General features: G+C 42.5%; 1 protein-coding gene across 3 annotated transcripts in view; it reads left to right on the top strand.

The window, feature by feature from the left end:
• Positions 1–24,724, top strand: part of JARID2 (jumonji and AT-rich interaction domain containing 2) — a 213,842-nt gene that overhangs the window by 178,256 nt on the left and 10,862 nt on the right. For all 3 annotated transcript variants that reach the window (XM_041475330.1, XM_041475331.1, XM_041475332.1), the window contains exons 7-14: positions 7,309–8,326; positions 12,260–12,762; positions 17,926–18,018; positions 18,458–18,576; positions 18,711–18,781; positions 19,608–19,722; positions 22,991–23,096; positions 23,871–24,053. In XM_041475330.1, coding sequence (XP_041331264.1) covers positions 7,309–8,326; positions 12,260–12,762; positions 17,926–18,018; positions 18,458–18,576; positions 18,711–18,781; positions 19,608–19,722; positions 22,991–23,096; positions 23,871–24,053 — 2,208 coding nt within the window. The remainder of the gene's footprint in view (positions 1–7,308; positions 8,327–12,259; positions 12,763–17,925; positions 18,019–18,457; positions 18,577–18,710; positions 18,782–19,607; positions 19,723–22,990; positions 23,097–23,870; positions 24,054–24,724) is intronic.

Here is a 24,724-nt window from a genome sequence, read left to right as displayed (position 1 = left end):
CAGCATGCTCCAAAATATTGACTCCTTCACAATGAAGGTATCTGGTGGGAGAAGTTTTTAGATTTCCATGTTACTTGGTTGAAAGCTAGCAAAAAAATTCAACAAGGGATTTGTTTCAACCTAACTTGAATTCAGGTGTGAAAGTTTAGCAGACCAGTCTTTCAGTGCTTGTGACTGTCCTTATTCAGGCTGGGGCTGGGTTAGCAGAGTACCTGCACCAGGGCAGTGCAGCACAGAAAGCTTGCTGCACTTAAGCCTTTTGGACATTTTGGGGTTTTTCGAGGGGGAGCGAGGGATGTTGATTTGGTTGGTGGTGGGTGGGGTTTGTTTGTTTGTTTGGGGGAGGTTTTGTGGATTTTTGTTTTGTTTTTAGTTTTGTTGTGGTTTTTGTTTGGTTTGTTCAGGTTTGGTTTTTTTGTTAGTTGGTTGGTTGTTTTGCAGTGATGAATTCTCAATGGCCTGATTGGAGGCAGTCTTTACTTGCTGACACCTAAAGATTTTTCTTCTAAGTAGGCTGACCTGGTCTTCAGTGCAGCTGGAATTGCCGTCTTGTAGAGGGCTGTCAAGGTCTTTAAATGGCACCTCTGAGTCACAGGCTTAGAAATTAAAAATGGCAAAAAGAAAAGCAGCAATGCTGTTGTTGAGGAAAGCTTTAATGCTGTGTGTTTCAGTGGTGGTTTAAGTTCTCCTGAAATGCCTCCACCGAATTTGTATTGCCTTCTAAATCAGATTTGAGATCCTGAAGGCTATTCACAGTATGTATGTACCTCTCTAAGACTTCAATTCTTTATTCCACCATGGCAATTTGCCCATATCTAAGCATCAGTGTGAATGTCTGCCTTCTTTTGCATCCTTTTGGATTTCTTTTTTGTGATTACCAGTATCTTATGGTCCTTCTGTGACATGCTCTGTCATGAGCTCATGGTGTTGAACAAGTTCCCAAAACATAAGAATGGAGTTCCTAATTCTTTTAACCTACTAGAACATTTGTGTGAAATGCTTTAAATTTGTATTATCAGATATTGGTTGGCTAACACTTTTGTGAAAGTCAGCTGCTGCCACTTCTGAAGGTAGTTCTGAAAGGAAAAAGACAAGTGTAGAACAGTTTTGTCCACAATCCAAGTGGTTTTGCTTCGTAGAGTATTAAATGTTTTTGATTGTGCGACACACAATGGAGAAAAATTTAAAGTGATGCCATCCATACAAGCAGCAGTCACACCACATGGACACATCAGCAGGGGTGGTCTCCAGGCTTCAGAAAATAAGGGGGGGTTTAAGTCAAGATGATGTAGCTTTTTTTTTTTTTCTTCCTAAGAAATTATTAGACACCTAAATTTTCTTCTGCAACCCACAGCAGCATAAGTACTTTCTTACAAATTTTAATGAAAATATGACTCTAGCTAATTAAAGGTGGATTATATGTTTTGCCTGACAAGAAAGCCTTAGTTTTGTACACAACCCTAGACTTACCAGTTATGGGACATTGCTGGATTTCTTGCTGTTGTCCTGAGTCTTTGACTTTTTCAGTATTTTCCAAAAGGAGATTTTTCTCCCAGGGTGCCAGTCACATATTCTTCCTTCTTCCACTATATTTTTGCTTCTTGATCACTGCATTTGCATGGCTTATTTTTGTGTGTTTTTGTTTTGTTAAGTCTTACGGAAAATAAAGGCTAGAAATTACCAGAGATTTTCTTTTTTTCCTCTCTTTTTCTTTTTTGATGTCTTTCTTCTTCTGGTGTGCCCTTGCACTTGTCACAGGTTCCTTATCTCTTTTGCATTCTCCTTTGCCATCTTCCAAAGTCTTCCTACTTTAAAGGGTTGTGAGCAAAGGAAATGTAGTTCAATGGGGCCCTCTCTTGGCCTAATATGGTAATTTACTTCTGCACAACTCATAAGCACAGAACTATTTTTATGAATGAATTCGAGATCAGTTGCATAACTTGGATTTGCTTGGTACCAAAACTGTTTTCAGTGTTGCTAATGATGTTCTTATCACTGTGGTTGCTATCTAGAAGCTTGTTTATTTTTTGTGTATGGTTTTAGAGGCTGAATCCTAGGTGCCATGCAGAGGTGTGTATGTAGACCAGTTCAAATCCAACAAACCAATTGCTGCAAGACAGTGCTGGTCCAGTTTTTTGGTTTTTTGGGTTTTTTTAAAATTTTTTTAATAAAGACAAGAAAATTTAAAATCTATCATACCATGTGTTACTGCAAGGCAAGTGTTCAGTAAAGAGTGGTATGAAGATGATTATATGTCAGCAAAACTAGGAACATATCTGAAAATCAAAGGTGAGATTATTCGTATCCTTAGTTTCACGTTTTGGCTCAAGACTTTGGATCATGTACAGCTAATGTCAGTCACTTTATTCCTACTAGGTGACACACCTAGTTATGAGTGAAAGGCTGTGGATGTTGTCCCCCTGGACTTCAGTAAAGCCTTTGACACCAGCTCCCACACATTTTGCTGGAGAAACAGGCTGCTCAAGGCTTGGATGGGTGTTAGCTAGGTTAAAAACTGTCTGGATGGCTGGGCCCAGAGAGTGGTGGTGAATGAAGTTAGATGCAGTTGGCGGCTGGTCACCCATGGCGTTCCCCAGGGCTCAGTGTTGGTGCCAGTGCTGTTCAACGTCTTCATCAGTGACCTGGGCAAGGGGATTGAGGACACCTCCGGTCAATTCAAACATGACACCCATGTGGGCAGGAATAATGACTTGCTGAGGGTAGAAAGGCTCTGCAGAGGGATCTGGAGAGGCAGGAAAGCTGCCCAGCAGAAAAAGACCTGCAGTTGCTGGTTGACAGTGGCTTAACAAGAGCCAGCCGTGCCCAGGTGGCCAAAAGGCCAATGACACCATGGCCTGTACCAGGAACAGTGTGGCCAGCAGGAGCAGGGCGGGGATTGTCACTCAGCACTGGTGAGGCCACACCTTGAGTGCTGTGTTCAGTTTTGTTCCTCTCACCACAAAGAAGACATTGAGGGGCTGGAGCATGTCCAGAGAATGGAAGCAGAGCTGGGGAAGGATCTGGAGCACAAGCCTGATGAGGAGCAGCTGAGGGAGCTGGGGCTGCTGAACCTGGAGAAAATGGGATTCAGGGGTGACCTTACCATGTTCTACAGCTGCCTGAAAGGAGGCTGTAGCCAGGTGTGGGTCGGCCTCTTCCTCTCGATGACAAGAAATAGGACCAGAGAAAATGGCCTCGAGTTGCACCAGGGTAGGTTTAGATTGGGTATGAGGATAAATTTCTTTGCTGAAAATGGGGGGCCAGGTATTAGAATGGCCCGCCCAGGAAAGGGATTGAGTCACCATCCCTGGAAGTATTTAAGAGACCTATTGGTGTGTCACTAATGGACGTGATTTAGTGGTGGACTTGGCAGTGCTGGGTTAATGGTTGGACTCCATGATAAGTTTGAATAAAAATTCAATATATTGTCCTTGCAATCTAGGATTGGAGGTTCTCATGGTGCTCATGACATGTTTTGCTTTGAATAGAAGCTGTGAGGATATTTGCCTTTTTCCATGAGCACTTTGCTCTCTTCTGTTCTCAGCCCTTATGTCACAAGCTCTTGCTGCAGGAGTACCCCAGGTGAACCTTCAGACTTCTGGTCACAACTTCCTCAGAAAAAATCATCAGCAGGCTGGAATGACAAGGTGCCTCCATGCAGCCTGACTGCTCACCCTGAGATTTTGTCTTGATTATACCTGACAGTACAGTAATACAGCTGTAGCCTCCTGAAACCTTCTGAAAACCTCCTGTAGAGGAGACTCCACAATATCCATTGACAGCTTCTTCCAGTGTTTTCCTTTTCTACTAATGAGCAAGTTTTCCTAGTTGTGCTTCAGATCATTGTAGACATTTAATGAGATTTTTTCCTCCTGCTTTTCCCAGTGAACATAGAGATAGCATTTACTGTCTCTTTTCAGAGGAGCTCCTTCTGCATCAGAAGACTGTACAGAGTTGTCCCATAGTGATTTCTTTCAGAGTAAGACCAGCTCCACTGGCTTTTCAGCAACAATCTTACTTTCCAAATACTTGAGCACTTGGTGTTCCTTTGGGACTTGCTCTTCTATCTAAATTTTTCTCACAGTGTGGCCCCAGTGCTGGGTCTAGCTCCCCTTAGGAAAAGCCTGTGCTCCTCCCTTTGCTTTCAACATGCTTAATAATATGTCTCAGAAAGTGATTTGTGTGCTTTGTATTGCCATTGCATTTTGCAGCTCACTTTGCAGCAGTCCCCAAATGTTATTCTTCCCCTATGTGTATATGATTTGTGCCTCCTAAATATAGCACTTCCTCTTACTGCAGAAATGCTCTGAAATAGGTTCTTCAAGAGTGCCTTTGATTTTGATCTTGTCCTATGAGTGATTACAGCCTCTTCCTTCCCGGTGTGTTTCACTATTTTACAATAATGAAAATACTTGGTAGAATCAAGGCAAAGCCAAGTCCCTGCAGAAAGACACATGAAGTGCCCTCCCAGGACAACAGTAAACTATAGCAATGAAAACTTCTCTTGAGGATGACTTTATTTAGTCCCTTTTGACACCACTTCAGCGTATTTACGTCTGGGATGTGTCTCAGGAGTTTGATGGAATGTCCCAGGGGACAGTGACCAAAATCCTGCTGCAGCAGAGATGCTTCTTTACCTGCTCAGCCAAGTGTCTGTTGAAAGATGATTAAATTTGATAGATTTGCTATTTTGGCAAAAACCTGGGTAGATTTTGTTCTTTTGTTTTTAACTTTTGGTAATCGTTTGTGTGTTTCCAAATTAACTGTTGGATGATTTGTTCCAAAATTATTTTAGGATTGGCAATTAGGAAGAGTCTCTGCCCCCAGTTTATTTCCAGGAGCCATTCCCCAAGTCATTTGTGTACCTTTCACCTTATTGGAGTTGCTATCCTAGTCTTTTTACTGAAATGGATTATGTTCTGTACCTGATAAATATTCAGTCAGTGGCACTTCTGGTGAAGGTTAATGCAAAAGAAGCAGGAGCACTTTAGTCAGGCTATTTGTTTTCCTTCCTTGTGTGGTGCTTTATCTCTTCCATTGTTTGTTATCTTGTCTTTTTAAGGTATTTATATATTTTTTTCTGTTTTAGTTTTTTGCTAACTGAAGTGTCTTTAGCTCCTTGGCCTTTCTGATTTTAATATGTACTTTTTCGTTTCCTATACAGTTGCCCTTAGTCACATAATTGTGTTACTACTTTCTACTGTGATAATTTTCTAATTTTCCAGTTGTTAGAGAACTTTGTGAACAGCCATAATGGACTGTGCTTTATACCTTCCCTCTAAGTGGAAATTGCTTTGGTTTGGATTTTTTCAGGTGGATTTTTCTTTTCTTTTTTTTTTTTTTTTTCTGGGGGCTTTTTTGTTTTATTTTTTTTTTAAAGTCTGTTGTCCTTTCTCTACTGTTGTCACATCTTAGAAATCAAAACCCATTTCATGATGACTGTCACCCAGATTACCTTCCCTTTCCAGTTCTCAATCAATTCTTCTTTATTAGTCTAGGTGAAATCTGTAATCAATGTTCCCAGCTATTTATAAATCCAGGGATGTTCAATGCTTGTTGTGACTGCTGCAGGCAAGAGGCAGTGTCTCAGCAGCTCTCCTCCCATGTCTGCTCTGCAGCGTGAAGAAGTGATGTTAAAGTTAAATCCAGGCCTGCATTTCAAATACAGAGTACTGCTTAAATTTCAAGGGAAATGGGCAAATGCATTTCTGTTTGCAAGTGTTTGCTTTCCAGATGATACCTCATACATCTTTGAAAAGCTCAAGGTAAAACCTCATGTCATCAGTTAACTGGATTTTCCTTAAGTGTTTCTACCTTTCAAGCACAGGAAGGACAAGAATATGGATGGTTTTTAAGAGTTCATTACTCCTGCTCCAGTTTCTGGAGTACAGAGGAGAAAATGTGCATGAACACACAAACGTGTGTGTATGCAGAATCTTCAGGTTCCAGTTCCCCTTCCACAAGTCACTTGCAGTGCATGCAAGACCACAGCACAGTATTTTCAGCCTCTATTTAATCCCTATTAGATATTATCCTTATTATATAAGTGACTGCAGTTCTTGCATTTATTTGGGAGAAGCTGCCATGCTTACTGATTTGGCAAGGATTTCAAAATCCCACAGGAGAAAGTATTACAACTCTGCAGGAAATGGTTTTACTCACCTGAGTGCTGATAAGGGGTGATTGTACCGTATGCTTTCACTTTGAGCGCTTTTATCAGTGCTTCTGACTCTTGGATGTGTTTTTCTGTGCTCACAGTCATTTAAGGAGGTGAGGAATCAATGTTTAAAGTTGTGTAAATGCTGAAATTTGTTTGAGTTTTGAACTTGAACTTTGTTTTTTTAGTAGTGGGGTTTAGCTTTGGCAGTGCTGAGCTGTCTCAATTCCCTTTGTAGTTGGGGATTGCTTTTGGTCCTCAACACATCTTGTAGTTAAAATACTAATTCTAGTCTCAGAACTCGGTTTAAATGTCTAACAGAAAGCAGCAGAGTTCAGAATTTCTAAGCTCCATTGACAATATGGTCTAATAGAATGTGTGTCAGCAACATTGCCCAGATACCAACTTTAAAAAATATATATTTGACTACTGCATACATTGTTTTTATTTCAAATTATCAACTTCAGCAACAACATGCTGCCCAAGATTTAATATGTGTGACAGACTGGATTCTTCATGGCCATGCTGATCTGTTGGGTGGATAATGTGTTACACATCTCTTTTTATATGTATGCATGGATAGGAGGTAAATTGATTTGAATCTCGATGTGTTTTTTGCAAATGTGCAGATGCCTGTTAGAGTAGATAGTATATGCTGCCTATTTTGTCTGCTAAGAAGTAGTGAAATGTGTGTACACATAAAGGAAGTTGGGTGGGAGAGAGGCAGAGTGTCTTGAGGGCCAGAAAAAGAGGTAATGAAGGTATTAGTCTATAAATCAGACTGTATATGTGTTTTGTAGTCCTGTAACAGTTTTCTGGTAGACAAGGAGGGGGGTAGTGCAAGCAAGGGACCTCACCCTTCCTAATGTCAGAGGCTTTGTACCCTGTGAAAGCAACACTGGGGGGCTTTCTGGTAAATTTTAGAAAACCCTTAATTTTTTAAAATTTGATTATTATAAATGCCTAGTCCCCTCTCTTGCCTGTGTGGAAACCATTATGTGAAGATTGTATGATGAGGCCAGGAGTTAAGACTGCAGAATATGGTTGTCCAGAAAATGGGAAACTGGGGCTGAGTGGTCACATTATTAATTTACTTTTCTGTTTTGTGTTTCCTTCCTTTTGCTCCTTCTACAACACTTCTGGCATTTCAGGTTTCTAAAGTCAATGGGGTCACTCGAATGTCATCTCCGAGTGCAAATGCAGCCAGTGCCAAAAAGATGAGAGAAGTCAGACCTTCACCGTCCAAAACTGTGAAGTACACTGCAACAGTGACAAAGGGAACTGTCACATACACCAAAGCCAAGAAAGAACTGGTCAAGGAAACCAAACTAAATCACCACAAACCCAGTTCACCTGTCAACCACACAATCTCAGGGAAAATAGAAAGTAGCAATGCAAAAACCCGCAAACAGGTGCTATCCCTTGGAGCATCCAAGTCTAACAATACCGCTGTTAATGGTGTAAAAGTCAATGGCAAGTTGAACCAAAAGACATGCACTAAGGAGGTGGGGAGACAGTTAAGGGAGGGGCTGCGCAACTCGAAGAGGAGGCTGGAAGAGACGAACCACATAGACAAAATACAGTCGCCCACCAAGAGAATGAAAGGGGCCGTCAACTTGGCAGAAGCTGCCAGCAAAAAGGCAGCAGTAGAAAAGCCTTTGCTCAATGGACACCTTAGAAAGGAAGTGCCAGAGAAGAGTTTGGAAAGAAATAGGCCGAAAAGAGCCACTGCTGGAAAGAGTACGCCAGGGAAACAAGCACATGGCAAAACTGAAAATGCCTCCTGTGAAAATCGTTCTACCTCTCAAGCGGAGTCCTTGCACAAGCCACAAGACTCAATGGGAAAGCACGAAAAGGGCAGTAGTAAGTCTGGGTGGGGGATGCTGGGGGAGATTCCCATCCTTAGGCCCTCCACCAAGGAATTTCATGACCCACTGATATACATTGAGTCAGTCCGAGCTCAGGTAGAGAAGTATGGGATGTGCAGGGTGATTCCTCCTCCAGACTGGAGACCTGAGTGCAAGCTAAACGATGAAATGCGGTTTGTGACACAGATTCAGCACATACACAAGCTAGGCAGGCGCTGGGGACCCAACGTGCAGCGGCTGGCCTGTATCAAGAAGCACCTCAAATCTCAGGGCATTACCATGGATGAACTCCCACTCATAGGTAAGGGCTGTGATTCCTTGGCCTTTTGCCGCTGCCTGTAAGTGTCCGTATACGACTATATGCTCTGTTTGCCTTTATGCTTAACCATGCTCAGTTAACACTGCAGAGCTCTGAATCTCTCTCTTTTTCCACTGACCAGGCACGATGCAGGTAGGTTGTCAGGGAGCTTTCCAGGGCGACTTTATATCGCCATTTTCCTCCCTGTTTGACCCAGGGGAAAAAGAAATCACTCCGTGGGACCTTGATCGGCAGACTTCAGAATCTTCTTCTTTCCCTGCTGTTTATTTATATGGGCTGTATGACTATGTATATTGATAGCCTTGTTTTAAAGGTTGTTTCAGAATATTTTTTGGACCTTTCCAAAGATGTTTTCCTAACAGGTTGCAATGCTGCTGGGCTTTAATACATTTTTCTCCCCGCCTCTTCCTTTAAAAACATTTAACCAAAGGGGAAAGAAAATATCTCAGAACTGACTTGTGTTTGGATACTCAGACACTTAAAATCACAAATTTGCAGTGACCTGCTGACATTTAACAACCATTAAGTGTCAAGAATAGGCAGTAAAATGTAGTTGATTGCAAAATGGAGGTTTCATTATTTCTCCCAGCAGGTGTCTGCCAGGGCTAATGCCTGAGTGAGAATCACTTATTTAACAGAATTCTTGGTTTATGGTCTGCTGTCAGATATGACACGTGACAAAAAGGTGACAATAGTTTGTAAAAACATGACAACAGCAGCATACAAATGAACTATTGGATGAGCTACCTCCATCTCTACTGCCTTTGCAGACACCACATAGTAAGAAACCTGTGTTTTTAATTTTTGTAAGTTCCTCCCTTTGTTTTTGAGGTGTTTTGGGTCACAAGCTCACACAACCTGCATGTTGCAACTCAAGGCTAGAGTTTTGCCTTTGAGGCATTATCGGACCCGAGGCAGCTTTTGGCGCTGGTTGGATTAAAGGACATGATTTTCTGTTTAAACGATTCACAACACTCCCTTCCCCCGCCTCCTCCTTTTTAAACTTTGTTTTATATCACATATGGTAAGTGAGGGAAAATGCATAAAAGCACACAAAATGATTGCAGACTTTATGGTGAACTGATGCAGGGCACAGCAGAGAAATAACAAAATTTCAAGAAGGAAGAACGATAGGATAGCACTATATTGCAATAGCCATGCAAAAACGTTCAAGGAAGTCTGAAAATTAAAATCACTCAAGCAGCAATAAATGAACATTTTGTATGCCTAATGTATGCAATGGTTGTATGCTAATGGAAAAGAATAATGAATTACATTTACATTGGCAAGAGAGAGAAGAAAATGTGCAAGACAGCTCGATTAACGCTCCTGAAACAATGTTAACTTTTTAATGAAATACCTTAACTTGGCATTAAGATGGCATTACTGTTAATTATTTGTATTATTTAAGCACCTAAGAGCCTAATGAATAGTCAAGAATTCTATTCTGCTGGGTGCCATATAACCAGAGCAAATAGTGGTCTCTTGCAAATTTGCATCCTATGTATCCTTTCTGCAGTTAATTTCCTACCTATCCTGTGTTTAAAATCAAAAACAAAATGGAGAAAAGAAGCTGGAGATCATCAGTGCACAAAGAGGAAAAATCTGTTGGTTCTGTCAGGAAACATATGAAATAATCTGTGGTGATAAATGCACGCTTATTTAAGTAGACATGCATACATAGCCCTTCTCTCCAGGCCAAATCACATTTCCATTGAATTAAGTGGGACTTTTGCCAATGACTTGTGTAGTGCCAGCATTTGGTATTAAATGCATACCTGAAGATTTAAAATTTTCTTTTTAAAAATGAGCTTGCTCACTAAGCAATTTAAAAGTATTCCTAACTTAGGGAAATTAAGGCAATTAAAAAAAAAAAAGTTGGACACTGCTTCTGCATAACGTGCCAGATTTCCTATTTAAGCCATTTTCCTATAAATGCTTTTAAAGAACTCCTTTTTTGTTGTTGTTGTTGTGTTTTTTCCCTTTTTTTTTTTTTCTCCTTTTTTTTTTTTTTTTTCCTTCAGTCTTTCAAGGAAAGTTTAAGCAGCAAGCTTAGGTCAGTCCTGGAGAACATCAGTCTGAGATATAAATGCTTCCAAAAGCTATGACTGTGTGAAATGGAATTATAATTGAGAGCATTTTGCAAACCTTAGCTGTAGGCTCTGGTTGAATGAAGTGCTACTCGAGCTCTAATATTGCAGAGTGATTATGAGTGATCATTCCATGATGCAGGAGAAAATTGAATTGAAGTGCTGAAACTGGGGCCTTAAACTGAGTGTGTGCTGGAGAAAACATATAATGGTAAATCTGGGCCACACTTCTTTCCAAGTTTGGGAGTATGTTACCCAACTTTATGTAGATTGCCGAATCTGTTGGCATGGAAAGCCGTCTCTTGAGTTACACCTTCAGCTTATTTGTGACTTGCATGGAGAAACCACTGACCAAAAAAGCAACAAAAGCTGTCTTGAAAGTTACATTTATATTATGTTATGTATGGAAGATTAAAGAGGAAAGAAAGAAAGAAAACTTTCCAAACTAATTTTGTTTTTTCTCCCCATGGTGTTTACTTTTTCTCAGCTTCAAGACCTTTTTAAAATCTCCCCCACCCTATTCCCAAATGTACTAAATAGGATAAATCTCCTGCCTCCACCCTTATGTTCTGCTCAAAGCCTTATGCTTGGTTTTGTCTGCAGCCAAACACCTTTGTCTTGTGCTGAGTGGGCAGTATAAATGCAGCACAGGGTAGTTTGAAAAAAGTGATACGGCAATATGATGTGAGTTCAGATGATGTAACTGTGCATCCTGCAGTAAATATTTACAATAATGTTGCTTCTTGCCCTCCTCTGTTGCAGTAGCATTTCTGAGTGCTCTGAAATGGCTATGGCATGATGATTCTTTACTTTTCTCAAAGACAAAGGCAAAAGGGAGACAGTGTGGCGGCAGAGATGTTGATGCTGGTTTTGTATTAATTCTCTTTTTTCCTTGAACAGTGCCCTGTTGAATTGTAGGTGGTCTTTGGGCAGTTTCTTCACTCTTTCCACTGATGATTTACTTCTGTGCTTTCAGAGTATTTATGATGTTTCTTTCATTGTTCCTCATCCATTTGGCCGCTTTTTATGCTGCAGTTTGTATAATTTTTTTTTTTTTGACTGGAGTGTGAAATGTGCTAGTCATCTTACAACATACAAAACCAGAATGGAGTATAAAATATGGATGGCCTCAGACTGGAAGAATAATGTGTCTGGAACTTTTTATGTGGTTGCAGGCTCCAACCCCAAACAATCCCTTTCCTCCCTTTGGTTTTTATATGGATTTTATTACCTGTAGTGAAATTAATAATGTGCTCCTTTTAAATACTACCTTCATTCAAGGTGTCATGCAGATATTAGATAATTGTTATTTCACCTGCAGAAAGGATAGGTATTTGTCTTTCTGATGGCCAGTACCTCAGCTTGACACTGGTTTTGTTTATTCCTGGTATGAACCAGACGCGGGACTGGTGATGGGTTGAGGATGCATGGGCTTTTACAGAGATGGGCAACCCTCATCTGCCCAGCCACTGAGTAATGACCAGGGCACAGATGCATGTCAGGGAGATAGCTTGGGGTGCTCTGAGAAAAGAAGGACATGAAACTCAAGGAGGAGAGCAGACAGAATCGTAGGGAAGGCTGCTGCAAGTAGCAGAATATGGCCTATGAATGAATTGAGCTGGCAAAACAGTGGTGTGTGCCTCTCTTTAGCAGGAGGCATACAAGAGAGGGACAATTCTGCTCTGGTGCCCAGGTGCCTGGAGCTGTCACGTCCCCTGTGTGCCCAGCCTGGTAGCGCACTTGACATGAGCTGCCCACAGCTTTCCTAATCTGCTCCTGTGTTTCCCTTTCCCTTCCTCTGCTGCCTGGCACATGTGAACCCCAGGAGGCTGCGAGCTCGACCTGGCCTGCTTCGTCCAGCTGATCAACGAGATGGGGGGGATGCAGCAAGTGACTGACCTCAAGAAATGGAACAAGCTGGCAGACATGCTGCGCATCCCCAAAACTGCACAGGACAGGCTGGCCAAGCTACAAGAAGCCTACTGCCAGTACTTGCTCTCCTATGACTCCCTCTCCCCTGAGGAGCACAAGAAACTGGAGAAGGAGGTCTTGCTGGAAAAGGAAATCCTGGAGAAGAGGAAAGGACCTTTGGAGGGACATTCAGAGAATGCCTACAAGTTCCATTCCTTGCCCCGGTTTGAGCCCAAAAACGGACTCATCAATGGCGTGGTTCACAAAAATGGCTTCCGCAACAAGTTAAAAGAGGTCGATGTCCCACTGAAGACGGGCAGGCGGCGGCTCTTTGCTCAGGAAAAGGAGACCACGAAGGAAGACGAGGAGGAGGAGGAGGAGGGAGTTCTTAGCGACTTACACAAGTGTATATACAAGGTAATGAGGCTGGCTCTGCCCTGTCTGCTCTGCAGAGCCGATGGTGCTGCTGTGTGGGTGGTGTCTGGGTGCACACCCGGCTGAGGGGAGCTGACGGGAGCTGCTGGGTTGCACTGGCATCCCTGAGGCAGCAGTTATCATGGTTCTCATGGCCAGGCAGTCTGGTGGCTTTATCCTGATATGCCTGGCTCTTGCAGGATGTGTGGAAAAGCTGGGAGGCATTATTGTCATAACAAGATGCACTGGGCTCTGCCCCCCTTCATCTCCGTGTGAGAGGCTCCCTGAATATCTCTGCCCAATTATCCTTGCAGACACAGATTTTATTTTCATTTTCTAGTGACATTTAAAGTAATGTTCTGCTTTCTCATTCCTGCTTCTTGCAAACCTCTTGTTGAGTGAAGTGCTGCACATCAAAACGAACATCACTAGAAATACTGCTACATTTAGAAAGGGCAAATTGAAATGCAAACAATATTTTCATTCATGATGCCAGGTTTGCTCAGCACTAACAGTCACATGGGCGCTTAGTCCTCCACATATGAAGTACATCCATTTACAAAGGAATGCTGACTCGTTCACTGTATTTTAGTTGGCAGTCTCATGCTCTGGAGCAGGACTTGGCGCTGCAACTCACAGTGCAATTTTGAGTTGAGCTGAATGGTGTAGCCTCGCTCTGAGAGAAATATAGCGCTGAGTGTCCGTGCCCAGTAAAGGAATATGCTGCTCTTCCCCTTCCAATCTCACTTCCATCACCAGGAAATGAAGCCAGATAGCTCAAAATGACTTATTGTTAAGCTATTTAGGGACTGCATGAGCTCACAACTTGAGCTTTAAAAGCTTGCTTCAGTTTTCTTTTGCAGCCTGTTATGATTTGTCAGCCCAAAGTTCTTTCTACTGGGGACTCTGGCCTCAATCCCACCTTTGAAAAGCAATCTCTTTGCCATGCTGCCCTTGGAGAGGAGCTTATCTAATGACAGCAGCTTTTGTGAATAGTGAAGTGGCATTTCTGTGCTTAATGTCCTGTGCTTAATGATGGTTAAATGAAAAACTTGATCAACCTTACCCTGCATGAACAACCTCAAACTTAGTGGGGGAATGCCTTTTTCTTCTTTTCCACTGCAAGTCCCACTTCAAAGTTCAGTAGATACAAAGTCACTCAAAAAGCAAAATTGGGATTTGTGAGAAGTATCCCAATTGGATTTAGGAAGTAATAAAAAAGCAAGCAAGCAGAGTGTAGCTGGTAGCTACAGTCTGTAGCTGTAGCCAGTCTGAGTCTGCTGAGTACCAGGCCCTCACCCCAAAAGACAGAGAGCTCCCGGAATTTCTGCTTGGTCACCAAAAAAAGCACTGGCAGTACTGGCAGCATCAGACCCTGTCTGAGTCTGACAATTCCAGGTAGAAATACTTCTGTCCTGAGCATGGAGGCTGTTAGAGAGGAGCATCACTGAGCCTGTGGGTGGGGGCTCTCCCCACCCACCAAAGCAGCTGCAGCACACGGAGCCACTCAGAGAATGCCCTGGGTTGGCCACTGTGGTACCAGCAGCTTCCCAGACACTGGCAAGTGTTTTTATTGATCCCATCCCAAGTTCTCTCTAGTGCAGAGACTGGGAGCTGCTGTCACTGGCGATGGACTGAGGGGAAGGCAGGGGGAAGCAAATCTCTGGTGGATTTCTGAAGAGATCCCTGCTGTGGAGCACCCTGTGGGACACCTAGTCAGCCTGAGTGCAGACAGAGGGGTGAAGCTTCATTTTTACAGCACTCAGGGTAAAGCCCTGTAAGGAGAACTGGTACATTAATACTGATTATGTCACTTAGAGCAAGCCTCAAGACACAGAAATTATGCATCAAGCTTGATGCACCAGGGTAGCCCACAAGATGTAAAATTGCTGTAGTTCATCACTAGGCTTTAAAAGACTGAGGGAATGTGGTGTTGGCATCAGCTGTAAGCAGAGGGTGCTTTGTGACATTTAATGGCACAAGCCTTTTAATCCTGTGTGTGTGGATGGGGGAGTGTTCTTTACCTAATAACATCTTCCTGAGAAAATTTGAATTTCATTGACAGAGCCTGCCCTCATGTTACAGTTTCCACATATGATGGGATTGTAATGGTGCCTTTTTAAAGCACATTGCTAATTTTAATTAAAAACTAAAAACAAATTAAAAAAAAAAAACCAACAAACCCATGTCTGTGAAAAATGCCCAGGTCAGTATCTTGAGGGCTGGAGGGAGCACATCATAATCATATGGCTGTAGTCCAGTTTAGGCCATAAAGTCTGTTCTTCAGACTGTGAAGAGGCCATACATTTAGGATTTCTCACAGTAATTTCTGCAGTCAGCACATGCTTGAACTGTTTTTAGCAAGAGATATCCAGTCTTCCAGGAGCAGTTACCACCATATCACATGTCAAGGTTAGAGTAAATCTCCTTTGTGTTAAGCTGACTTTCTGCCAGGACTCCCAAATTATTTTCAGTGTCTCTCTTTCCCAGGCTGTGAGGCCTGCTGTGCTTTTAAGTGTATGTGCAGGCTGCTGTGCTTGCTTGCTTTACTCCTAAATAAGTGTTTTTTCTACCTGACGATTAAAAAGTTGTCATTTCTAAGTGTGTGAAGTAAACTGCTGACATCAAAGCAAATCTGATGCGAGATTTTCACACTTCTTTCCCCAGTTTTAGCTCTAACAATATTTTAAAAATCTTTACTGGTGCTGACTGAAAGCAGGATTTGTTTCCATACAGAACAAACTGAAGGCATATTAGCAGACTCACTAGAGGGACACACAGAAGAAATCACGATGCAGGTTTTGCCAGCCCTCCCATAAACAGTCATGGGAATCCTATGCTGAGCTCTCTTCACCCAGAGACTTGGCATTTTCATACTCCACTTAATAGGAGCCCTTCCTTTCCACCTGTGGATGTTGTGAAATCTCTGGTTTCAGTTCATATTTGTGTTTGCTTTAATGTCTTTACCATTCATAGCTTTGCAGTGTCCTTCTCTCTGCCTTCCCTCCAGGCTTGGTGGTGGTGGTGATGTTCCCCGTGGGTTGTCTGTCATGGCCCCTGCATCAGACCTGAGAAGAATCAGGGGAGGAAATAGGAATTTCATTTTTTTAAACCTTTTTTTAAACCTTCCTATCTTCTTGTCACACACACTCTGTTTTGTAGCTTGAAGCTCCTAAGACAGTTGTTGAACTGCTGAGATACTTTTCAGGGTGTTGGAAAGGGTATTTTGCTTCCTTGTGATTCATTTTGTGTTCTGGTTAGAATGCTCCATTAAAGCATTTTAAATGTTTTTCTGTGTTGTCATCAGAAAATGTTACAAGATTCCTCAGATTAAAGAAAACAACCAAACAGCACAAACAGACGACCCTCAGCCGTTTAATTTGTTTTACAGTTTTTAGGAGACTAAAAAGATACTGAATTCTTGGCAGAGGAAGAAATGGGTATATGCAATTTTCAAGGGTTAAAGTGTTCCACTTTTCCACTTTCTTTTTTCTTGCTTGCTATGTACTTCTGTTTTCTTTCTTGTCTATCTGAGAAATGGAAAGACATGGCTAATCTTGGAAGATGAGGCCTTAATTTTGTTTTTCTGCATAAGATGAGAGGAAGAGGCAGGTGACTGAGAGGAGGCAGCTGCTGCAGTGCTGGTTTGCCCCCGGTGGCGGCGGTGCCTTGGTGCGGGCCCTGCGCTTTACGAGAGGTTTTGTTGTAAAAGGCTGCCACAATAAACCATTCACAAGGGCATTAAAAGATGAAGGAAATTGCTTATTGGATCACAGAGAATCCAGCTCTGAAGTTTATGGGAATCAGAGTGCCCCAGGCCCTGGGCATTTCACAAACTTTTTTTTGCTAAAGCTAATTATGCAGCATTCAATTTAAAAAGTGACAACGTTACTACCATATGAGCAGAGTGATAGACTTGGCCTGTGGGGGAAAGCTGCTTTTATAGTTCTTTCTAGTTTACTCTTGGACATAGTTATTAAATAAATTAAACACAAGAAAAGGCTGAAGTCGTCTGGCAGATCTGTCTCATAATTGAAAAACTCAAATAATAAAACTCATTTATGCAGAGTTTTTAAGCCTGTGGTTGCTCAGATGAGCAGTCAGGGAGCACAGTGGGAAGGAGCAGTGGATCTGGTGAGGGGGCAAAGACATTTTGTACTCCCTGCTAGCAGAGTGCTGCCGGTCTCTGCCTGCAGCAGTGCCCTCAGCCCTCGTGTGGTGCCTGCCAGCTCTCGTGGCATGCGGCTTCCCAGCGTCCTCCTTCCGCCCTGGAGCCGAGGAGGCAACAGAGGTGTTCCTGTCTTTGCACACCACAGTGTCTGGGCTGAGAGGAGCAAGTGGCTTCTCATGCTCTTGCCTCCACAGCCATCGGACGATGCTTCCCGGAGCTTCTGGTGGTGTAGGTGTGCAGGAAAGCAGGTGCCTGGAAACTTTGGGGTAGCTCAAGCAGAAAACCAAGTCAGAGCCTCTTCTTGTACAGCTCCTGCAGCACTGCCAAGAGTGAAAGCAATTCAGCAATTTTACTGCGTTTTCCTTTTCCTAACTTAGTAATAACAGGTCTTGGTTCCTTGGCGTTTGAACTGCTTTTATTGAATTGAGCATAACTAGTTTTTGAAAGTGAAAACTACTGTTTGATTACAGTAATCCTGGCAAACTCTGCTTTTTGTGATGCTCTTCCACCACATACAACATTTGATGCTGAGCATTTCTGTGAATTTTTTAAGTTTTTTTTCACCTGCTCCTTGTACATAAAGAGTATGGCCACATGGTCCCTGGATAATGTAAATTACTGTACATTACTGGATAAAGTAATTTTGACTGGCTGCTTCATTGCAACCTGTCAGAGGAAGCTGGGCCATGTCCATCCTCTGTATTTGTCAAGCACTGAGTGTTGTGCTGGACAAAGCAGTGTTCCTTCTGGGAACATTCATTGGCCTTTTTACATGGTGGCTTTGGGAAGTTCATGTGATTGAATTTCTGTATCTTCTGAGGTATTTTCTCTCAGCAACAAAAGGAGCTTTAGACCCATACCTCTTCTGGAGACTTCATTCTCTTTCCCTCTGTTGTCATCTGGGATCGAGCCAGTAAGGAAAAGAGTGAGGACATGGGGGAAAGTAGGCATGTTTTTTTCATTGTCATTTTTAATTTTGTTTTATTTTTCCACAGGGTAGGTCTGTTTCTTTAACAACCTTCTACCGAACAGCAAGAAACATCATGAACATGTGCTTCACAAAGGAGCCTACAGTAGCTGAAGTAGAGGTGAGGCCAGCACAAGAGGTGGTAAAGATTTTTGTTTCAGGGCACTGAGGATGGGGATTCAGTACAGTTGATTTTCAAGGGTTTCTCTAACCAGTTTAAGGCTGTCTAGGTTAGAATTTTTTAAAAAATGGGTTAAATAGACATGGTGCTGATTCTTCCTTTTTAAAATTCTTTTGAACATTTTTAATAAAGGTATTGATGAACTGAGGAAGAGAAAGAATTCTTAATCTGACATGTACTGAAACACAAAACCCAAGAGGATCTAAATTTTGCCTGCCTTATTGTGACTTTCAATTATTTATATCCTTATTTTTAAGCAATAGTTTATGTTGAATTACACTGAGGTCTTGAAGGCCTTGTAATTTCTGGGGTTTATATTTTAATAAGAGATACCTTGTTCAGTGAATTTAAAATGCATTACTGCTTTCTCTTACCACAGCAAGAATACTGGCGGATAGTGGAACAAAAAGATTGCCATGTAGCAGTGCATTGTGGAAAAGTAGATACCAACACCCACGGGAGTGGTTTTCCTGTGGGAAAATCTGAACCATTTTCAAGGTAGGATCCCCAAATCCATCCTCTTAAAATGTTGCCTCACTCCTGAGCAGAGCCCAGCAGGGCAGCTTGGCGCTGGGAGAGTTGGCATTGGGAATGTGCACTGACTGTCTCCCTCTGTGTCACCGCTCAAACAGGCATGGGTGGAACCTCACAGTCCTTCCTAATAATACAGGATCCATCCTGCGACATCTTGGTGCTGTGCCTGGTAAGCAAGTCCCTTCTCTCCTGGTGTCAGTGTCCTCTGGATGCGGTGCTGTGGGCACCAAATGCTTCTCCCTCTTCCTGGCCCCCCTGTTCCCCAGCTGACCGAGCAGACATGCAGGTGTGTGTAGCAGGTGCTATTTAAAGGGGTGAAGACAGCCATGCAGATAAAGGATTTATGAACAGTTGAGATCCTATTCCTGGCAGGAACCAGGTGTACCTTCAGTGTTCCTTGCTGTTCTTGCCAGGCTGTCAGTGTTCTTGTGTGTCAGGACAGAGCTGTGCTACTCCCACACTTCCAAAATGTAGTCTGTAGCGCTGGGAAAAGGAGCACACACATTTTCTAAATGAATTGGCACAAATTCGCCAGCTGCCTGTACACCACTGCAGTTTAGTGGTAAGAAACATTGGAAGCACAGTGGAATCTCTTGTTGAGATCAGGTGTTGGGCCTGAACAAACCAGCTGGGAAACAGAGGATACCTGTTGAAAAGTTACATGTCTTCTTCACAACATGAAGCGACCTCCTCTGATCAATGGCAGTGAGCTTTAATTATGGGTATTTGTAAATTCTCCTAAGCATAAAAGTTTTACACAGCTATTAGAAGACAAACATGTCTGCAGGGCACTGCAGTTGGCTGGTAGCTATTTTCTTAGTGGAAAATGCTGAATTTGTTAAATTACTGCCTGTGAATTTTTCACTCTGATAGGAAGACTTCAAGGGTCAGCTAACAGGGAGAATAAGATTTTTGATTTAAATGCCCTCTCAGACTGTCTTTTAGTGAACAAACTGAAGTTACTCAAAACTCATTTTTCAATCTCTTTGTTTTAGGAGTGACAATTCCTTGGCTAAATATTGGCATGGTCTTTTCTACCTCATGCTGGTCTCGAGACCAAAATCACCTTCCATACATTGACTACTTACACACTGGTGCTGATTGCATTTGGTAGGTATTTCTGTGGCTCCAGTTCCCTGCAGTGGCTGCCTGTAGGCTGGTATTAGTAGCAACTTGTTTGTACTTTTGCACAAGGGAATCTCACCTAGAGGGTCCAGTGTGTGTGCATGTTGAGGGGGTTTCCAGTTTTAATGCGAAAATGTGGTACAAACTTAGGAGATGAAAACCTCTTTCCTGGAAGAAAAGTTTCACTTGGTTTTCTGTGGTCTGTTCTGGTGTCTTGATGTCCCCATGGTGGCAGTAGCATCATGGACTGATCTTTATGCAAAGTGTGTTCTCACACATTTCTCAGATGCTGCTGATGTCAGGACTGATCTAGCTGTCACTGGGAAAGCACATGGCCCAACAAAAAGGATTTGAAATCTGGAGAAAACCATGAAAGCAGGATCTCCTCTGTCTCTAAATGTGTTACATTGAAGAGATGTTCTGTATGTGATCCTTTCAAGGGGTAAAGGTGTAACTGCTGGATTATGCTGCAGACCTGCGAGTTTGTCAGTTTCTGTCATGGGCATTTCATGACTCCTCTCCCTGTTCTGTGAATCAGGAATCTGTAATCTTTTATAACACTATACTGTCAGATCACTGAGAAAACTACGTTGTCCTCAATCTTAGGTGAGTCTGTTTCTCTCTAAAACATTTATCTAGTCTTAAATGACAGTAAATTCCAAACAGAAGGTATTCAAGGATCCCCTAATTAAGTTCTGAGGCCACTCTTCATGCTGTCTGTCAAAACATGTGACTCTTGGGATAGAACAGGCTTGCATGCAGACAGCTCAAATTTTCAGAAGGACTACTGTTCCTGTTTTTCAAATCCAAGAAGAATAAAAGTAAAGAAGCCATTTGCTTTATCTTGATGGACTTATACAGATGAGTACAGAGCTTAAGGCATCTTTGTGATGATAGCCTTGATGAAACAGGCATAGTAGGCAGGAATAACTCATAAGAAAGAAGTGAAACTCCTTTGTCTGTTGAAGCTATCCTTCAGCAAGGCTGCCAGCCTGAAGTGTCAGGCTAGTATTCATTAGCTCATTACAACTTTTAATAATGCAATAAAGCACCCAGCTGTGTTAGGAGAAGATGAATTTAATATCTGCAGGTCTGGTGCGGAGTAGCCCTGACAGCATTGCCTTCAGTCACTGCTTCGGGGACAACAAAGTGGCCACTGGGCTCCAAACATCTCCTCTGTCTTGCCAAGTCCCTCCACCACCCAGAAATCTTTTTCTCCAAGGACAGATCCCTGTGCCACTCAAACCACTTCACTTACCTGGAGATTGTTCAGCTCACTCTCTAATCTCTCAGGTTTTACCTCTTGGAGATTAAACAGGAGAGAACTCAATTTGCATGCAGGGCATAGGTCAGTGACCTAACCTTTTTATTCTGGAGGGATCCTCAGAGCCCATTAAAAGAGGGAAGAAAATCTTGTTCTGCCAAGATACTCAGAAGTCTATACTGGCTGCTCACTTCCCACTTTTATAGGTACATCAGGAATTGCAGATGAGTGCAATTGCAGCATACACCAGTTGCAAAGGATCTAATTCCCCTCTAATGCCCCAGTACTCAGTTCCATGCACTTCTGTGGTGCCCTTCCTCTTCACACAACCTTCCCAAGCATTTTCCTGTGCCTGTCTTGTGAGGGACTGTGTGCTTGAATCTTCTGTCTGTTCCAGCCATATTTTCTGACCCTAAAAGAGAAGAGTGGGTTCTGCCATGATCTGGGTTCAAATTTAAAATATTTTCATCCCTATAACTAGAGTGATACATCAGACTTGGGGAACTGTAGTGAAGCTGTCACTGTTAGCAACAAAGTATTTGAGACATGGCATACATTTAAAATTGCTGTTTGGACTTGATCCTTACTTGATCCAAGATTAAGTTCTTCTACTTCACCTCCCTATAACCCTGGGAGTTCTTAGCAAGGTCCTGACCTTTGTCAATATATATGTAGGGAGTTGGTCTTCGTACAGCCGGGCAACCAGCTCAATAAAACTCTTACTGTGGCTGCAGTTAGCCACAACAGATAAAGTCATGTCTTCTGCCTCTTGGCTTGAAGATCAACAAACACAAATCAAAGTCATCATCAGTAGAGTGAACAGTGAGGAGGTGTTCAGATCATAGGAAGTGCAGCCTTCTACCGACTCTTCAGTCAGGATAACCCTGTGTGACACACATGGAGTTAGTGCACATTAAAAGCAAGGTATGTAAGGCCAGCAGAACACTTCATGAAGTTGCTGGAGATCAGATGAATGGCAGGAAGACTGTACTGGTTCCCCAAAAATCTTTCCAGCTTGATTCTCTTGTTCCAAGTTTGGGAAAATGACTCTGTGTGTGTGTGTTTCTGGTGTGGGGGCAAATGGACTCCAGGCTGAGGTCTCATTGCCTAAAGAGAAAGGGTAAGTCATGGTAAAGCTGGAGATGCTTTTGACTTGCCTGAGCATCAGCCCTCGGATAGGCTGCAGGCAAGAGCAGTAACCAGTTGTCACCATATCGCCTCCGTGCATCCAGACAAACAGCAGTTCTCTGCATGCATGGCTCTGAGACTCGAGACTCCTGTGTTACTTCTTGTCATTCTGCTGAGGGAGCAGTGCTGGCAGAGAGCACAAGAGGACAGCTGCTTTCTTGGCTTCTAAGGAGAGGAGGATGTGCAACTTGGCAGATGCCCAGCAGTTTGAAACCTCTCCTGCCACTTTGGATGCTCTTAGTCAGGTCTTTTGTTGGAAGGGAGAGGAGGGATGTGGGATTTGTTCAGTAAGCAAGGCAAGAAGGTCTTAGGAACTTCATGCACTAACAGTAGAGGGGATTTGTGATTTCTTTACTGTTACAAACAGCAAATGTTACTGAATGTGAAGATCCTTTTGTTGATGCACAGATAATAAATACAGTCTTTTGTGGCAAAGACAACAACATATATTGGTGCTCACAAGATGCAAACTTCTGCCCATAATGAGCTGTTTTGGTGCCATTAAACTGACCATCAATCTCTTGCTGGTTTCTTTTCTCTGACTCTGCAGAGGACTGAGTTTTCACATTTCTGTTTTGGGGATTTTGTGTCTTTGGATACTTGCTGAATACAATCAGACTGTCTGAATAAACAACTTCCCTTCAATCCTCAGTGTTTTACCAAAAGAACTGTGTGTGAAACTCCATGTTGAATTTCTTTCTTCTAATCAATGTGCTGGTCTGAATTGTCTGTTGCTGTGTAGCTGTGGACTGTTATTTACTCCACAGTAAATCTTTCTCTTTTCCTCTGACAAAACAACAGGTATTGCATTCCTGCTGCGGAGGAGAACAAACTTGATGATGTGGTACATACCCTGCTGCAAGCCAATGGCACTCCAGGGCTGGAAATGCTTGAAAGTAATGTAATGGTAGGTAAACACTGGGAGAGGTGTTCCCATTTGAGAACCCCAGGCTAATCAGGAGGCTGGTTGGTTGGGGATGTATTTTGGTTTTGTCTTACACTGCAGCAATGCAGAGGAGGCTACTTTCTGTTTGCAGTGTTTACCCACATGGTATTTTTCTAACGAGGCTGTTATTATGTATAAATATTAAAAAAAAAATGTGTAAGCGCAATAAATGTCCATTTTTAATACTGTCTATAATGTATTTAGCCTCACAAAGGGAGTGTGGTTTAATCAATTCATCTGCCATGACTGACATTTTATGATGGATAGGAGAAATCTAATACTTAAGTATTTTTGCCTCCTTTGTTTATCTTTTGGATAGCAATTTATTTTTAGTGCATTTAAGCACAAATTGGGGAGGCCATAATAAAAAACTCTCCCTTGGCTACCCACGTTAACATCTCACAGAAATGCAGAAGCACAATGGATGTAATGCCAAGTCGGAAAAGATCAGATGGAAAGCTGAACAATCTGCATTGCTTTCTGTAAGAGCAGACAGTGTTCTGTCCTTGGGCAAGTGGGAGTTTAAACTCTTGGTTTGAGGAGAGGCATTTCTGCAATTGTCACTCCAGACACTGAGGTTCGGCAGGCCGGAATGGGAGAGGGAATGTGACTGGAGCGGAGCTGTTCACAGAGCACAGCTTTGCTCCATGAGCAGTAGTGTGGCAGTACACAGCCAGGAAGAAAGTTCCCATTGATGGCTTTTCTCTCTTTTTTTTCCCCCCCCTGTCATTCCAGATCTCCCCAGAGGTCTTGTGCAAGGAGGGGATCAGGGTGCACCGTACTGTACAGCAGAGCGGGCAGTTTGTTGTCTGTTTTCCTGGATCCTTTGTGTCCAAAGTATGTTGTGGCTATAGTGTTTCCGAATCGGTGCACTTTGCTACCACCCAGTGGACAAGTATGGGCTTTAAAACAGCCAAGGTAAGTTGAGAAAAGGAGTTAAAATGGATTCACGGCCCTGCCATCTAAAAGGACAGCAGACATTCCAGGATTGGTAGCATTATGAGAGTAGTGCTACTACGTCTGTTTTTCTGGACTACTAAATAAACAAAAAAAAAGGAAAAAGTTCTGCAAGGCATAAGACGATCCAGTGTTGTCAGAAAAGTGACTGAGTTGTTAACTGACAGTTAAAGACTTGTGTATATATAAAAAAATTCAGAAGATTGTTGTGCCTGCAGACCAGTTTGCAAGGAAGCTTTTCAAAAATCCCTTCAGAGCTAATGATTATACATTGTATTATGCTTACTAGTTTTTTTTCTAAGTGATGTTTTCTAGAGCCATTAGAATCTCAGGTGCAAATATCTGAATAACTGTGCTTGCTAGCTCCTACGGTAGGCAGAGTCAGTTAATACTCACAGCTGTATTGCTTGTTTTTCTCTGCCCCTTCGTTCAGGAAAAGCTGTTGATCAGGGCAATTTCAATTTTAATCGACTTGAAAATCCTTAGGTTCACTGACCAGCCCATCCAATACTAGATGTAAATAAATAACCTTCCCAGTCCCTTCTCACATAACTGGCCGAGGCAGGTTGCCTGCAGAAACAGGTGATTGGTCCAGTCATCATGATTCTGGCTACATTTCTGTGTTCTTGGAC

The sequence above is a fragment of the Pyrgilauda ruficollis genome, unplaced genomic scaffold (genome assembly GCF_017590135.1).
Source record: "Pyrgilauda ruficollis isolate IOZ18807 unplaced genomic scaffold, ASM1759013v1 scaffold35, whole genome shotgun sequence".
Taxonomy (NCBI): domain Eukaryota; kingdom Metazoa; phylum Chordata; class Aves; order Passeriformes; family Passeridae; genus Pyrgilauda; species Pyrgilauda ruficollis.
Note: the sequence above shows the minus strand (reverse complement) of the source record. Positions and strands in the feature narration are given on the sequence as shown.